Source organism: Drosophila gunungcola (assembly GCF_025200985.1).
Source record: "Drosophila gunungcola strain Sukarami chromosome X unlocalized genomic scaffold, Dgunungcola_SK_2 000034F, whole genome shotgun sequence".
Taxonomy (NCBI): domain Eukaryota; kingdom Metazoa; phylum Arthropoda; class Insecta; order Diptera; family Drosophilidae; genus Drosophila; species Drosophila gunungcola.
This window is the reverse complement of record NW_026453187.1, coordinates 88,491-105,794: the sequence shown is the minus strand read 5'-3', so window position 1 is coordinate 105,794 and position 17,304 is coordinate 88,491. Positions and strand designations below refer to the sequence as shown.

At 39.0% G+C, this 17,304-nt stretch overlaps 1 protein-coding gene across 1 annotated transcript; it reads right to left on the bottom strand.

Annotated features, from left to right (window-relative positions):
* Positions 1-10,724: 10,724 nt before the first annotated feature.
* LOC128260589 (achaete-scute complex protein T4) lies at positions 10,725-12,226 on the bottom strand. The gene has a single exon (XM_052993730.1). It carries the CDS (start codon positions 12,094-12,096, stop codon positions 11,050-11,052), a length of 1,047 nt encoding a protein of 348 aa, XP_052849690.1. The 5' UTR covers positions 12,097-12,226; the 3' UTR covers positions 10,725-11,049.
* Between the last annotated feature and the right edge of the window lie 5,078 nt (positions 12,227-17,304).

Below are 17,304 nucleotides of genomic sequence, written 5' to 3'. Positions count from 1 at the left end.
AATTATGTTAAGCAAATACGTCTAGAAAAACTACCCATTATTTATCGTTCAACAAATAATACACTTAATTAAAAGGTTATAAAATATATATTTTTTATATATACAACTTTTTAAAATGAGCTAATGCTATGCTGAAAATATAATCTTAATTTACAAAAAAAAGTAACTATAAGAGAATAATATTTTATAAAGTACAAGTCGTTCCCTCTTTCTGAATAATAGAATTATATTCAAACCTATCTTAAATCAAACTTTTTGCCACCTGCCTAAAGTAAACTTCAAGTTCAATGTGTTGAAAGTTTGGTGGCCTCGTGTAACAGACACACATGCAAATCTCAGATGGCTCTCGAGATCCTCAAAAGCCCAGGAACCCGTCGCGGAAAAATGCAAAAAAAAAAAGAGGTCCCAGAAGTGGCAACATCGATGCCAACGCGACTCGGTCGTGCGAATCGCATTTATCAATGTGAAAAATGAGTTGTGAGGCGGCAATTATCATTAAAAGTAACATGACTGCCGTCAACAAGCGAGATGTTGTCTCCAGTTTCAGGAAAAAACAAAAACAAACGGGGAATTTGTGTTCCCTTCTTGCTGCGCCCCAGAGAGATGGCAAGAAGTAGATTGATCTAACGCTAATTAATGATTAAGAGTCCCGGCCCCCGTTGATCGGTAAAATTTATGCAAACGCGCGGCGGCACCCAAAACAAACTGAAAATCCAAAATATCGAATGAGTTTGCGGTTCGTAAATATTGATGGCTAAGATCGCAGCAGGAGGGGAGGTTAACAAAAGAAGAAATCCTTTAAAACAAATACACCCAAGACAAGTAGCACACGCCGACAATTCGCAGAAATCCACGAGATACAAGATACGAGATCGCTGCGATCCTTGATATGATTGTTTCTAATGCCTGGCGCTCTCTCCTGTTACAATTTCGATTTCCTTGGAAACAGAAATTATGATTGTTTTGTTTGGTTATTTTTTGTGGTATCTCTTTGCATCTCTCCTTCCTGATGTAATTTTTCATGTGCAGTTTTTTTCTTTTTCGTTCGATTCTTGCCGGTCAAGATGCAATTAATCTAAATCCAATTATAAGACAAAGCGGGTCAGGCCATGGGCCATTAACCGAAGTCAGTATATAGGATAGTATAGTATCCGTATCTGTATCGATTCTCTTTTTGTTTCTTTTGTATCGAAATCAATACGTTTAGCAGCAGTCTTTTGTTTTGGGGCGAAAAAGTGGGGGAGAACACACAACACTACCTTTTGGAGAAGCGGATCACTTCCTTTCGCCGGCCCCCGAGGGGATATATCGCCAAGATTCGGATTCGGATTCGGACTATACAGGCAGAGGAAAACGCTGCATATCATATTACACTTCCACTGGGATTCGAATGGACGTGGTGGTGGGGATTTTGGATCGGGGGAATGGTGAATCGTTTTGCTGCAGCTAACAAGATGCATGAAGTGTTTAAATTGGTGTTGAACCATATTACCCCTTGACTGTCCTCCAGGGTAAACGAAAAGAAAAGGAAAATGGTTCGAGAGAGTGGCATCCAATCCAGTCAACTATTTCTCTATGAGAAGGGATTTTGACTTTGGTAGAGCCTACCGTAAAAATATTTTTATTTTAATTATCTAAATACCTGCAACAACTTTAAAAAATAAAAAACATGACACAGAAATTCTGTGACATTATAGGTATAATTTTTTTTTTCTAGGTAAGAACTTTTTACGGGGCTTAATTTCAATTGGTCTACTTAACCTTATATAGTTAACAAGTAAGCAGACCCATATCATTGAAAGTGAGGAAGATCCTGAGACTGATTATGTAACTAAGCCGATTGGAACCCTTGTGAACCAGAATTTCTGACCGTACTCCACAATTACTTGTACTTATCCCCCCCCAATAAAAAGTTCGGAACAGACCACACAGCCTTGAAATATTTAAGCACTACTACTCCAACGATAAGTATCTTCAAGTCGACGATTTATGCGACTCGATTCCCCCGAAAAACCCGAGAGGATCCCGCATGATTTTCCGAGTGTGTGGGTGACTTTGATTCGACGGCAGCCCCAAAAGGATTATTAGAGGACAATGGCGTTAAATATGAAAAATTGATAGACTTCCAGGATAAAGTCAATGAAATTTATGACTTATTTAACGCTGGAACGGCACTAACATCTCTCTTTTTTTTTCCCTAAATTATATAGATATCTCCCCCATGACGCGGCATTTTTTTTTTGTATGTCGATCCTGCGGTCGTTAATAGCCCTTGGTATTTGTTACTTTTTTTTATTATTTCTCCATTTGCTTTATCTACTCAAAGGCATCGGGAGATGGGGGAGGCGAAGAAAAAAGGACGAGCCAAGGATAAGAGAAGTCCTCTTGTGTTGTAGGCTTAATAATTTCATATTTCTCCACGGGCCCCTGTGTTTTGTGTTTGGTCATCGCAGTTTGTGGAAATTTACACCACCGTCCACGTATATCGGTACCCTAGAATCTCTCTAGAGGGTATAATATTCCCCCCGCACGACGAAGGATATTGTTTTGTTTTGTTTTTTTGCCCGTCTCTTTGGAACCCAAAGTGCTGGAACGTGTCGCTGTCTTTAATTGCCATTTATGCGGCCTAATGATCGACGTTCATAATAGCCAAAGATCCAGGCTCACTCTAAAATGAGTTGTGGCGGGTAGGATAGTGCAGATAAGGTGGAATTTATAATTAAGCGATGCATTTGGTGGACAAGACCAAATCTTAATAGGTTTGAAATGTATATGAGGAACATATTAACGTCTGCAAATGGTATTTAATTTATAACTACTTTACAAGAAAATATTATAATTTACAAATAAATTACGACGAATGGAATTTAAAAATATCTGCAAATATTTATTTCAAATTATATTTTAATGCTTTGAATAACGTAAATATAAATTAAATTTAAAAAAAATACCATTTAATTTTATAAGCTAGAATTATATTTAAAATTACAATTGTTTGTGAGAGATTTCTCATTTAGTTCCTATTCTTTTTTCTTTTGGCAAGCATGAAAATTCTGCAAAATCCGGCATCGGAAGCGCAAAACTTTTTCTTTTCTTCTGCCTTAATTGGTTTCAGTCCTAAAGAGGATGCTTTCTCCTCGAAATCTTTGGGCTGCCCACAGCCATCGATTCCTGATCCGTGGACTCAAGCTATTTGCGTGCTCGCCGGCTATTTAAATGCCATCCCCGGTCTCCTTTCTGTGGACACGCGTGGCTGTCATGCGATCCCAGGCCAATTAGCCGATCCGAAGCCCGAACCCCCAACCAAAATAATAAGAGAAGGCAGAAAATTTGTGGCAAAGTGTTGATAACTTCATTTCAGCCAAGCGACCAAGGGCTAGTTTTATAAATGAAAGGGCTAAAACAAAAAGAAAATAAAACCAAACTAAGTGGGGGACCCCACAGGAAATGCGCTAAACACATTTTAATTATACACAATCTAGCTGATTAAAATGCAATTTGCAATCAGAGGGGGATATCAATTGTTGCCTGAATCTGTTGAATCTTGTGGATGTGGATGAATCTTCGCCTGGCTGCAGCTGACTCTTCTTGGTTAAATAAAGTCATTAAAATGGGATCAAAATTATGGTGCAATTACGTTTTTGGGTGGCCGGCCAGTGAGCGAATTTCATGCGATTTCAATTACCTTTTGATCATGGCCATTAGCCAGAAATAAAAGGATCGGATCGCTTGCAAATAAAAATCTGGGGAAATTTGAGCCACGGGCACATGCCAAAGAACTCATTGTTTTTGCCAAGTAAAATTTGCCACGGCCATGAAACAAACACAAACTACTGAAACTAGAGGATACAGTAGGACAGTAGCTAAAAATCGGTTGGTTGGCTACTGTGCAAAACGAATCTTGAAAACTGGACAGCTGGCCAACAAGTAAGTGCAGCTCACAGATCACAGATGTTTGTTTTCAAATCGCAGTTGACCTTGCGACCAGAACTAAATTGCTGACCATGGATTTCATGGCTAGTCCAAATATTGACACAAATGTGAAATTAATTTCACTACAGTTGAGCGAAAATCTGTTTCGCCCAGTGGGAGATGTGCTCGAGGTCGAAACTACTGCCTGCTCATGCCTCATTCGATGCTCATTGGATTCTCCTTACTTTTCCTGCACTGCCGCCTGCACTTCGTGTTTCCCCTTTACTTCAAAATAAAAACCCCAACTTCAATGGGCATTTATGAATGAAAATTTCGCACGCTTTCGGGCAGCGAAAAAGCGAGGACTGGATCTCCACATAAAGAGTGGAAGTGGATGGAGGGCAGACACGCGAGTCTGCGTCTTCGTCGTCGTCTTCAGAAGACTGAAGACTGAAGCCTCGGAAGACTGGAAGACTGAGGCTGCACCTGATAATTGACAAAACCTGCCAGTTTTGTGGGCTTTTTTCCGTCTCTTGTTTTGCTTTTTGGGGGCCCTTGGAACGGGAAGTAGGCAAGACAGCGACATCAACTGCATAAAAACAGGAAAGGAAGTGAGATGTTTTCGAAAAGCGAGAGCGGAATACTCTAAAATACAAAATAAATGCTTTTAAATTTTATTTAAATTTTAAGCATCTTTAATAAGAAGTTATGGGAAAAAAATGTTGCAAAGTAATAAATTCAAAATATCTAGAAAATTGTAATATTTGTTAATATTTTTCATGTTCAAATTCAAATTAATTATCTAAATTCCTATTTCAGTTATTTAATTTTTTGAATATATTAAACAAATGTTGAAGGTGTAAAATATTTAAATGAATAATAATTTCATTGATTGAGAAATTTTTATTTGATTTCTAATCTCAGTATGTTTAAAAGATAACCGTTTAAATAAATAGCCAATTAATTAAATTTCTATTAAAAAAGCTATTACAAAAGGAGAAAAAATAAAAATTAAATATTTTGGTGGATTTAAAGAAGTACTTAACTTTTAGTAGACTTCAGAAGTTAAATAGGTTTAATATTTTTAGTAAGTTTTAAAAATGCAAATTAAAGTATAAAACTGACAGAAACCATTAAAAACGCAATCCAAAAGGTATAACATTATGATAAGTTAAAATCCTAAAAAACTCAATTCCATAGCAAACAAACCCCTGAACAGGGTATATGCCTGAAAAAGAGCCACCGATCTTGCACAGAATCCTGAGAGTTTCTCAGCGCAAGCGCCTGCATTTCATTTGTGCAAATGATTCAATATTGAGGTTTTTTTTTTAAACGCTGCGGTCGCTTGGCGATGATTGCCTGTAAGAACAACACAAGAAGCGGAGATGGATTTGAGAAGGGGTTTTTGTTTTTTCGGGGAACTGGCGCACATTTGTTTATCCAGTGCCATCTCTGCTCGGCTAACATGTGTATCTATGCATCTAAATATTTGAGGAGCGAAAGGATCACCTCGATGATGACATCAAAGGATCCTTTTGCATGGCTATCTATCACAACAAATATGCATATCAAGTGGTCTTTTTTTACATTTTTTTTGTGTTTGGTCATGGCGCAATCCTTTCTTTTCAACTCCCCGATAAACTCTTGAACTTTTGGGCTTTGGTTTTGGATTTGATTTTGGGTTCGCGTTTCGGTTTCGGGACTTCTTTGTACGCGTGGCTTATGTGGAGATTCCGCAGCATCCTGCGCCAACGGGTAATTACAGATCATGATTTATGGCCAGCTGACCCGGCCCCACCAAAAAAAAAAAAAAAAAAAAATATATATATAAACAAAAACAACGCAAAAAGGCCACAAAACCATCGATCGATCAGTTCAGCTCTGTCCGCCCATTTTGGCCCCTTTGGGCAACTAAAAAACTCCTCTGCAGATGCGTCTCTGTTCGGCTTTGTGCTTTTTCGCATTTTATGCAAATAAAACGGGCAGCAGTGCAAAATCAAGCGATGTGTTTGACAAAAGTCGAGAATCTCGAGCAACGCCACCGCAGAGATTGATGGACCCGAGAGCCGGAGGACTTCAAAACTATTTGCCGCTTTTCCACACACGCAGAAAACTTTAAACAAGAGTTCAAGCTAAATATATCTTTTAATGTTAGTTAGTGTTAATTTATGTATGTATGTTAATGTATCTTTTTGTTAGTTCTGGATTTCCAGTCAAATGTTTGCTAATTTCTAATCAGAAAAAATTGATATACCAAAACCTGATATATTTAATTTCCTTAATAAATATATGTTTTGTTACTCAATATATTTTAATTTCAATAGTTTTTAATTCAACGTTCATGTAAATAAAAATTAGATGCCCACGTAAATATTTGATATAGTTTATTATTTTTGTTCTGTGCATCGTCAAGCGAACTAATTGTTTGGTGTTTATGGGCAAAATCCATATAATCCATCAAAAAACATCTCAGACGTTTCGCGCTACGTGTTGCGGAATTTCAATGCGAGATCTGTGTGCAAATTTCCATTTTTTCGTCGTGAGATTTGAGGGCAGAAGGGCACGTGTGAGATGGCCAGAGATTGGGTTGTCATCGTTGTCATGGTTGAGTTTGAATTTTGGCTCCCTGAACTTGTGAGCCCGAAAAAATCCTTTTTCAAGTGGCTGGCAATTGCGCTAAGGAAACTATTTCTCTAGTGCGAACTGGAACACGCCCAGTGGCAAAATTGTTGTGTGTTTATGCAGCACGCTCTAATGGGATTACTTTTAGACTATATTTGGGATAATAGCAAACTCAAGAACTTAATTGGGAGGCAATGCATCGCTGGTGGTCGTTGAAAAGAACTGAATAAACAAATTTAGGTGACGGAGGTGTTTTTGGGGAGGAACTGCTCAGAAGGTGGTTAAACTTATTATTGGATTATCGGATACAAGATGTTTTTATGCTACTTGAGAGAATCCGAATGAATTTTGTCAAAATGGCGGTAATGGATTTGTAAAACATATTTATTTAGTTGCTAGAAAGGTTTAAAGAACATATTAATATATAATAATTTAAAAGTTATTTAACTTTAAGTATGTAAAATTTGATTAATTTTAAATGATTGTTGGGATCTTTTTAAACTATTAAATAGTGATAATATGTTATTAACCTATCTACCTAAATTAACTAATTTTGGAAATACCTCAGGAAGAAGAAATAACCCAGTGGCGTGTCGTAAAAATTATTATTCTGATCCTGGATTTTCTCTTTCAGATAAGCCTGCTACATTTTAAGGAAAGGTGCAAAAAAGCAAAAGGGTTAAGATATTTCCCGCGACTTACCAATTGTCCAGGCGACGCGCGTTCGCCTATTAGGCCCCATTTTTAATTTTTGGTCACGTAAACCCTTTTTTCCACCCGGCAGGTGGAATTCTAGGTCCGTTCGGCGAACAGGTCAGTGAAGAAAAGGAAAAAGGGAAGTCAGGGTCACGGATCGCGGGTCATAAACGCAAAAACTAGCGAAAGCAGGCTCTAGGAATTTCCCGGGCATCATAAAACCGTTTTGAATGATCGGAAAGTAGGGGGAAGAAGTCCCGCGGATCGCGGATCATCATCATGGAAAGGCAAAAAGGGAACTGCGGCGCCTACCTAAACCAGAGCCCGGGGAATTCGAAACGCAGACACAGAGTTATCACATTTGGTATGTAACTACATTTATCACAACCTAATATGACAACTCAAATAACTTTTGCCTGGCGGAGTCGTCGTGACTCGCGAGTCCCGTGGAACTGCACTGCTGCCTTGATTTCTTCTGGCTGGCCGGCTTGTCACATTTGGCTTCGCTAATTGGAACATATTTTTATCCCCTTTGGCTGCCCAGATGATGAACGTTGCACGTTTGGCTGCGATTTATGCATCCTCTCCCCGAAAAATAAAGATATCAGCCAGGGAGCTGCATCATCTCTTGCCAAATAGTTTCAAAGAGTTTGCCTAGGAAGCATCTATAAAAATATTGAAGTAAGTACCAAGTATTGAGAAGATTTGATCAATATCTATAAAATAATTTATAAAATATGCATTTGTTAAATAGGTACATATGTATACTTCTATCTCTTGTTACCAGTATTTTATTATTCTTATACAAAGCATCGTTTATAAAATATGCATTTGATAAAAATGTATAGTTTTACCTTTTTTTTTACCAATACTATACTATTTAATTTATTAAAAAAAAATTTCAGTTTAAATAACCGGCTACTTCTAAAATATGCCTTGCCTTTCTATTTAGATTTGGCTTAAGTTAGGATAAGATTTCTCGTTTTTTTTTTATTTTTTTGGTTGGGGGAAAGGGCAGTGTGTGGGCGATTTTCACCCGAGGGTCTTGCATCAATAATTCATAACGCTAATTAATAACGCCCCAGTTCAAATGCGTTGCGTGCGCCGCGAGATGAAAGGCCCAAAATGCCGACATAACAGGATAATGAACCCCAAAATGTTTGGGCCTTATTGAAATTCAAATAAATCGGTAACGCTGAACGACGCCTGCAACGTTTTGCTGTTTTGATTGCCTTGTTCTGTTCGATGTCCTAACTTTTGGGGTATCTCAATAATACAAGGACGTTGGGAAATTATTTTATTCGATTCATTTATAAAATTGTGGTTCAAAATCTTTACAAAACATACAAATGTAAAATACATTTATAAATTTTTCCGACTGACAGTTTATTTAGAGTTTAAATATATAAAAAGAGAACCGTCTTTGGTATTTTTTCTGGCTGCTTCACTAAATTTTTTTATTAATTAAAATCAAAGCTAGATAATTTTTTGCCGCACTAGTATATTATTTTCATATAGTTCAAAAATTCCAACACTTTTGTATACCGCTACATAAACATACTGTTTTAAATGAATATTGGACTACCAAAACTTATGTAAAGAAATGTATTGTATATGTATTTTATTTTAAGGGTATTTGAAACTTCGTCTTTTCCTTTCCCAAATTCTTTGTTGTATTATTTAGTTTGGCTTTCCTTGTTGGTTGTTCTCCTCTTTATTTTTTTTGTTGGCTATCGGGGCGTTTGCATCGCGCCTAAGGTGTAAAAATAAATGTTTCAAGTAACAACTTCTTAAAGAGCTGAATTATGAGCTAAGCTGCGACTGGAAATGTGGACTCGAGCCATCAATCTGCGGTCCTGAGTCCTCGAAACCTTGGACGAGCCTATAATTTGGTCAAATATCTGGGGCCTGATTGATGCAGGCGGCTGTTTTTTGTTTTGGTTTTATGTGCCACAATGTTGCTGGCGTGGCGCGTCGAGAAATCTATAAAACAACAATTTTAATTCATGCCCAAAATAAAAAAAAATTTAAAATCGAAAGCAGCTGAAAAAATGCTTGTTTTTTTTTATCTTTCTTAAGGTGCCAGAGGAAAGGTGAAAGTTCTTCCGGCGCTGAGCGTTAAGCCTTGCCTACAGTATCCCAAAATCCAAAGTATAATATCCCAGAAGAACCCATTTCCATGATCCGAAACAATTGCATTGAGTTGTCAAGTGTCAGCGTTGACATTGAAAGAAAGGATCCCCGATGCCCGATCCCTTTTCACTTCCTTTGGAGCATCCAGCGATCGCAAGGACAATGCGATCCTTTGTCCGCGATGCCCTTTAATGTGTCAAAATATAGTCTATAGGTGCATTCTCCCAGGCGTTTGTTTTTCTAATGCAAAGTGATTTATTGTCTGGCCAGAAGAGGTTTTATTCCAACGATCTGACATCTTGGTGCGTGGGAGCGAAGGATTTTGTTTATTGTGTGGGTCGAAAGGCTTTTGCTTTTTTTTTTTCTACTTTCCAGAAATAGAAAGTGCCCAAAAGTGGTGCAGAGAACTATATTATAAAGCCATCAATTTGTAGGCAAAACACTCGAAACAAAGGTTAAGTAGGAGAAATGCCAAGAGCCTTCCTCTTTTCAAAAGTGGAAAAATGGAAATTATAATACATGACATGGTGATCGGAATATAACAAAATACTCTTCTTGAGATTAAAATTCTGTTTGCTTTTTTTTTAGGTATTGCCTAAATAAATGTGTTTACTTGTATCTATCTACTTGCATAACTTCCTTTACTCTCCGGTAAAAACATAAAATGCTTATCAACTAGTCGCGTGCAAATTCCTATTTTTCTTAAATAAATTTTTTATTTTTATTTAGATAAGCTAAATGGACATTTATTTTCCGGGGAACTACCGCACTTGTCCTTGACCATATTTCCAGCTATTTCGCATTTGAGTGCCGTGTTTCAAGGCCTCTATCCACATTTCCGCTTCTGACTTAAGAATTCATTTGAATTAGCATAAATAGCAGAAATGTTTGCCCTTAGTCAATTGCGATAAAATTTTGCCGACGCTACTCCCCCAACTTTTCTTGTAATTTGCTTGTAATATTCAACTTGTAGAGCACGTGGCAATTGGGGTGTACTACTGTATGCTATACATAATGTAGCTGAACGTACCTGCGGCAATTTGAATTTCTCTGGGCTACCTAAAGAAAAGGGAAAGGGCTGACTTCGAAACCAGAGGCACACTGATCAGGGCTTGGTATGGTACTATTTGGGATTAGTATTAACGCTTTACGATTCCTTCGAGTGAATCATATGAAACCCATGCCGAGCAATCTGTGCCCGCACATTATACCCCAGGTTCCACGTAATGCCACCTTTTGGATCCATGCGAAATGCAGTTAAAATGCAAGTGCTACCCGCATATGTTACCAACTTGATTATAAGCGGGCTCCCCTTTTGAGAATAATAACAGAGAACATGATTATTATACTTCTTATACTTCTTATGATTTTCGCTTTATTTCTTCGCCCAACAACTAATTAACATTTAATTGTATTTGCAAAAAAAAGTGTTGCTTTCGTTTTTGACTAAATTTATTTTATAAATATATATTTGATACTGGTGTCTTGGTTCTTAACTTTTACAAAAAAAATTAGCTTATAATAGGAAAAAAAATGGTGTGTGTGTGTTGTTGGGTTTTTTCTTTTTTTTTTTTTTTTGCATGAGTGTGTTATTTACAATTTGAGGCACTTGGTTCAACTCAACATTGACTAGAAGAGAACAGGACGTGGTGGGAAATGCGCCAGGATCGGATCCTTGCGATTGATTCACTGCCCCTGCCACAGATCGATGTAATCCAGGATCTCCTCGTCGTCGGGCGTGCAGTCCTCCTCGTCCAATTGAAAGTGTTCGTAGGGCTCGAATTTCAGATGGAGCTGCGAATGCGTATGCGTATGTCCTTCGTTGTCGAGATGATCGAGGTGATCCAAATGATTGGAGAGTTGCTGGGGCGCCGCCTCATAGGTGCCCGAATCGAAGGACATGCTGGAGTTGAAGGAGGAAGTGGGCGAGTGGCAGGTTTGTTGCTGATTACCACCTCCACCAGCGCCGTTGTTACCATTTCCGCCTGGCAAGGATGTGGCCACCAAATTGCTGTTCAACGAGATGGCTGTCAGAGGTTGGTGGTTGAACTGTTGCCTCTGCAATTGCTGCTGCTGCTGGAGAGGATTGGCATTCTGATAGTAAGCGGTGTTGTGGCCCGAGGAACTGCAGGTGCTGCTGCTGGAACTGTGACTGCTCGACTCATCCAAACAGAGCTGCAGTTGGCTGACCACATTGCTGGTAGTGCTGCTGCCACCGCTGCCGCTACCCCCATTCAAATCGTCCACCAAGTCCTGAAGCCTTCGTATATACTCGACGGCAATGCGCAGTGTGTCCACCTTGGAGATCTTTTTGTGGGGCCCTCGACCACCGCCCTTGGTCAGGTCGGAGATGATGGACTGCGGGATGTGCTGCCGCAATCTAGCGAAACTGTTGTTCACCTGTTTCACCCGATTGCGCTCCCGAGCATTGCGTCTTTGCACGGACTGCGATTGGTCCACATTGTAGGGAGCCGGCGACAGGGAGCCGCCAGGCGATAGGGATGATACCGACTCGGAGGAGGATCTGGCCAGTGCCATGCCCCTTGGCGTATACTTGCGCGTCTTGATCGGCATTGCAGCAGATGGATTTGCTGAATTTGGCTGGTTCTGATTGCCGGGATTCGACGGACTGGGTGCTGGCATTATGTGCTGATAGCGAAAGATCTTCGTGGCCGTGCTGATGGTGGTCGGAAATAGATCGTGGTTCGTCGTGGTCAGCACACTCGATGACATGGTTATGAATTATCTTATTAGGTTTTCTTTTTTGCACACACAATATCTCGGGGTTTCGTTTCTCAGGCGAGTGCGATCAACAGAAAAAAATATATCAAGTGAAGAGAGGAGAAGGCTTGAACTTGATCGTTTGACACCTTGCACAAGAATGAGTCCCTTCGTCCTAAACCCTCACGTTATGTACCCTTCAAGCTAGAGAGTTGCTCAAAAACCAGGCAGAGAAACCGGAGAGAGAATTGGAGCGAAATGCGAGAGCGAGAGAGATTACCTGTGCAGGCAGGTAGCCATACGAAAATTGAGTGAGCTACAGGTAGTCTGAGCGAGAGCTCTTCCTCTCAGGTACTCAAAAATCCCCCAGGAAAACTGTTCCCATTAGAGAGGAGGCCAGAATCACTCAAAATAAATACTCAAACTCAAAACTCAACTCAATTCAACTCGACTCAACTCAAAAAAAAAAAAAAAACAACAACAACAACAAAACCAACGATCAACTGCATTTGTGAGTGTTCTTTTCGCTGCGGCATGCCAGCAATTTGATTTCCGTGTTAATTAACTTAGCAAAAGTCGCGATCGCCAATTTCATGTGCAACTCACGCACGCCCCTATTCATTAGCGCCGGACGGATCCAAAGAGATCCACACGAGATGCCCAGATCCACCTTATTAGCCATGCAGAGTCAGGCCCTCGAAGGTGTTCGAACAATTTCACATATTCCTCTGATTAAATGATCAAAAGGATCACGGGTTTTTCACCCAAAACACGCCACACAAACAAAGTCTTTCGAGATGTGACTAAAGTTTTGGATGGCACTTTACAGTGTATATTGGGGTCTTAAGTTCTGTTATTTATCAAAAATATTTTGAATTTAAAGGAACCCACTTCGATTTCTTAATAAAAATAATTTTATTTATTTATCGAAATCTTGCCCTTTTGGTAGTGACAAACTTAATTTCCGGAAATTGTTAGTTCCGAGTGGCCACTGTATCGACGCATTGGTCATCATCAGCCATTGACGATCGTGCTAAACGCCGACTGAGAATTGCAACTTCCGCTCGGTTCACAAAAGTCGCTTCATTTTGTCACGATCATCAATCGATGAGTGCGAGTGAAAGGAAGAGAGTGGGAGAGAGAGAGAGATAGAGAGAGAGAGAGTGGGAGAATCGGTGGCCAGGTGTAAGTTATATTTTTATTGTCCTCAACTCGTTCCCTTTGTTTGCTTCAGCCAGCATTTTCCTTTTGCCAAAAACCATCATTATCAGCAGTGGCAATTCTCCATTTCCATTTGCCAAATCCCCGATGCCGACGCCGAATTCAAAATCAAAATCAAAAACCGAAACCAAAGCGAAAACCGAAACCGAAAACCGAATAACCAAAAACCAAAAACCTTTTCAACCATGACCAGCAAACGGCGCTTCTCTGTGTACTTTCCATATATCCTTTGACAATTTCCATTACCTTTTTTGCATGCTGCACTTTGTTTGGAATCTCTACTCTTTCTTTTTTTTGCATTGTAATGCCGGGATCGGTAGTAGTTGGTTTCCATTATTTTGGCATCATTAACACGTGTATTGTTCCCGAGTGTCGCTGAATTTTTGGCAACCCAACTTTCTATTCAAATTTTCGCATTTCCCCAGGTTCCATTGTGGCATTGGCATTTTTGATAAATGCTGCGAGAAAAACCAGGAGAAATGCTGGTGAAATGCCCAGAATAGGGTTGAAGTCCTGCGTCTTTTGTGGACTGGATGATCTATTGTGTCTGCGGATATTTGACTGAAGTGGAATGCATTTGCGCAATGATTGATAGTTTTGATTTTCTGAAGTGGCAGCTCTACCGATCGAACAGATCGGCAAGATCGTGTGTTCTTCCTTTTGTTTCAGCACCTTTGATCGGTCAAAAGTCAAATCCTGACCAAAGCGCTCACATGTAAATCGCACTCGTGCCAGTTGATCTTTAGCCTCGATCATTATCCGGCGATCGTATCGGATTCTACCTGATCTTCTGTAATCTTTTCTTTTTCAGGATAGTCTGAAGATCTTGGCAGGATAATGATCAATAGTAGCCCCAGATCATCTATCGTTCGAAAAATCACTTGGATCTTGCGATCTTATGGAAAGGAGTTTACTTTAGCTTTGGTAATCTCAAAAAGGAAACTATATTTTAGTTTGGTGATCATACTCTGCTATTTTTCCAAATTGAACGAAATTTAAAAAATTAAACTTTAGTGATGGCCTTAAAATATTTAACGCTATTTTAATATATATTTTAAATAAGTAAAGAGCACTCAAATTGCATTATTTATTTAATTTATGAATACATGTTTTGTATATTTTTTCATTATCTTTTTGATCTTATAAACTTTGGATACCAAAGTTTATAAAATCAGTCCCCCAAAGTTCCAAATCTACGCCACTTTTTATTTCAGAAGATTTTCAAATCGTATTATTTATGTTAACTGCGATCTGAATGTTTAAAAGTTGTTATCCAGTGGTAATTCCGCTGAAAAACAACCCGAAACCTTTTGCCAGTGATAACCTGTAACTTCGTTGTTGTCTCGACAACAATGGTAAACAACTTTTTTGGGCCAATTTATTTGTTTATATCCTTTTTGGCCGGACCTGCAATGCTTGGAAGATTTAACTGCGTAATTACTTTGATATGAAGCATAGTTCCGGGCCGCGAAAACGGGAAACGGGAAGGACTTAAAGGTGCGAGCGAGACGGTGAGCAGGGCGCGTGCGTTAATTGCGTGCGAGCAGGATGGGGCGATGCAGGATATATGTACTATACTCGCTATATATATTTATACATCCTGATCGGAGGGGCGACTCGTGCGTTTTTCCAACGAAACTTGAAATGCAAAAATGAATGTTGAATGTTAATTGAAACGAGTTCCCGTTGCCAGGACCTGCAGAAGAGAGCAGGAGATCGTCGGTCAGAGAGAGACAGGGAGGGATATATAGACTCTCCACGTGCCGTGTCTGTTTTCTACACTATACAAAAATATCAATATTCCTCATAGTCCTTTTTGCTATTTAGCTTCAAAAAGATAAGGGGAGTACCTTTTTTTTATAACTTTTGTTATTATTTCTTAAAGTATAATTTAACGATGAAACTAGTTAATAGTGAGGCATAACTTAGTCTATATAAATAAACAAATAATTTGTTTACAATGTTTTAATAACAAAATTTCTATTTTCAAAACCATTTTTTTAAAACAATGATGACAGTTGCTTAAAGTATTTATTTGCAGCATTTTTTTCAAGCAATTTTTCAATACTAAATACTTTAAGTGTTTTAACATCAATAAAAGCTTAAACATGTATCCATACTTTCATATGTTGAGAAATTTTAAACTGTTTGGAAATACTTAGTATATTTAGAAAACAACAGTTTAGCAACGAATTTTCTCGAACTATAAAGTAGAGCTTATAGTTAATGAAAGTTTATTGTAAAATTGTTGGTTTCTAAAAATACCTATTTTTGGGTAGTGCATTGAGCGCAGCGTAGTTGTCGCATTTTTTCCTCATTTGGCTCAGTCATTTTCGTAGTTAATATTTTAATTAAATGCAGGAGCAGGCTCAGGAGCAGGACTCGCTCCCTTTGCACCCCTTAAAACTCCTTTGGATTTCTGGGCTATGGCGACGCGTGGCAGGTGTATTCAAGCCAACGAATTGGGATCGCGAAGGGAAAAACACTGGGGAATGGGGAAGTGGTCGGGGCTTAGACAACCAACCTCACTACCTCGATTTCTACCTTTCTTTCACCGCTGTTGCTGCTGCTGCTGCTGGTGGTTCTGCTGATGCAGCTGAAAAATAAACGAGCGCAGCACACCACACAAATAAAATGGAAACACACGCTCTCGTTTGCTAGGGGTTGCTGCTTCTTTAGCCCCGAGATGCATTTCCAGTACACCGCGTCGACGCCACAAAATAGGGGAGCCAAAGTCAAAGTCAATGCCAGAAGATACAAAAGGCCGACATGGATGTGGATGTGGATTTGGATGTAGAGATACTAAGATACAGAGATACCGCGCCAACGGCGCATTGAACTTTGCACGGCCCAAAAGTTCAGCTTCTTCAGCTCGTCATGCCAAATCAAACAAAAAGGAGATCGGCTTATTGGCTTATTTTTGTTTTTGGCTTTGAGGGTAGGGTAGTTTGACTTGGCCATAACGCTTGTTCAAAAAAAAAAAATATATATAACTGCAATATTAGGGATTGGTTTTGCCGCAGCTGTTTTGTGGACGAGCCACTCCCACACACAAGTTCTAAACCATAAAATACATAGTTTGCACCTGATGATAGGGAGTGACTTTTTCTAGAAACATAATATAAAATTAATTATATTTTTGCCGAACATTGATCATTGTGTTGTAATAGTTGTTACTGTGCTTTTTATAATATGTATATTTATAAAAAAAAACCTTGGCTGGGAATTACCAACATGCAAAAATCTAAGCCGTTGCTAGTTAAAGATTACCTATCACTTTTTTTTTTTGTACACCATTTTTATACATTTATTTTTTTTTATTTTAAAAACGAAAAAAATATATATACATATTAACAATTTTAAGTCTTAAAGCTTTAAGTTAAGCCAAGTTTAAGAGCATTCAAAGTTCGAATTGGAAAGGCGGTATTTGTTATCCTTAGGGGTTTGCTTTATGAGTAGTCGCGGGCCAAAAGAGCCAAGCTAAGACCTTTGAGATCCAGACGAGGTTCGATAGACGGACGGCTGATAACTATCATTACTCGCCGAGGAGTGTGTTTTGCTTTGTCCGTGTGGATTCGACTCCATTTCGTTCGCTTTGCCACGTTTCCCAGTCTCGTCTTTTTGCGGTCTCGAACTGGATGATCGTTGGACCCTGGGATAACAATAATGATAATGATGATCATGATCATGATCATGGTCATGATCGTGATCAGTTCGATCCGGAGGGAAAGAGAGGGAGCTAAGGAAAAAGGCAGTAGCACGCACCATTAGATGCGGTCAACATGGAAACATCTGCTCTTTTGGGGTCAAAAACAATGAATGAGCGATAGAGACGACTGATGGGCAACAGAAAGAGATGGTAAAATTAATGTGGCGTGCGCCATTTTTTTTGTTTCGAAATGAAAAGTGTTTTGGAGTTCTACGATCTCTTTAGATTCAGATCCCCACAAAATATCCCTATCCCCATGCAAATGAAGCCATTTGGTCAGGCATATTTAC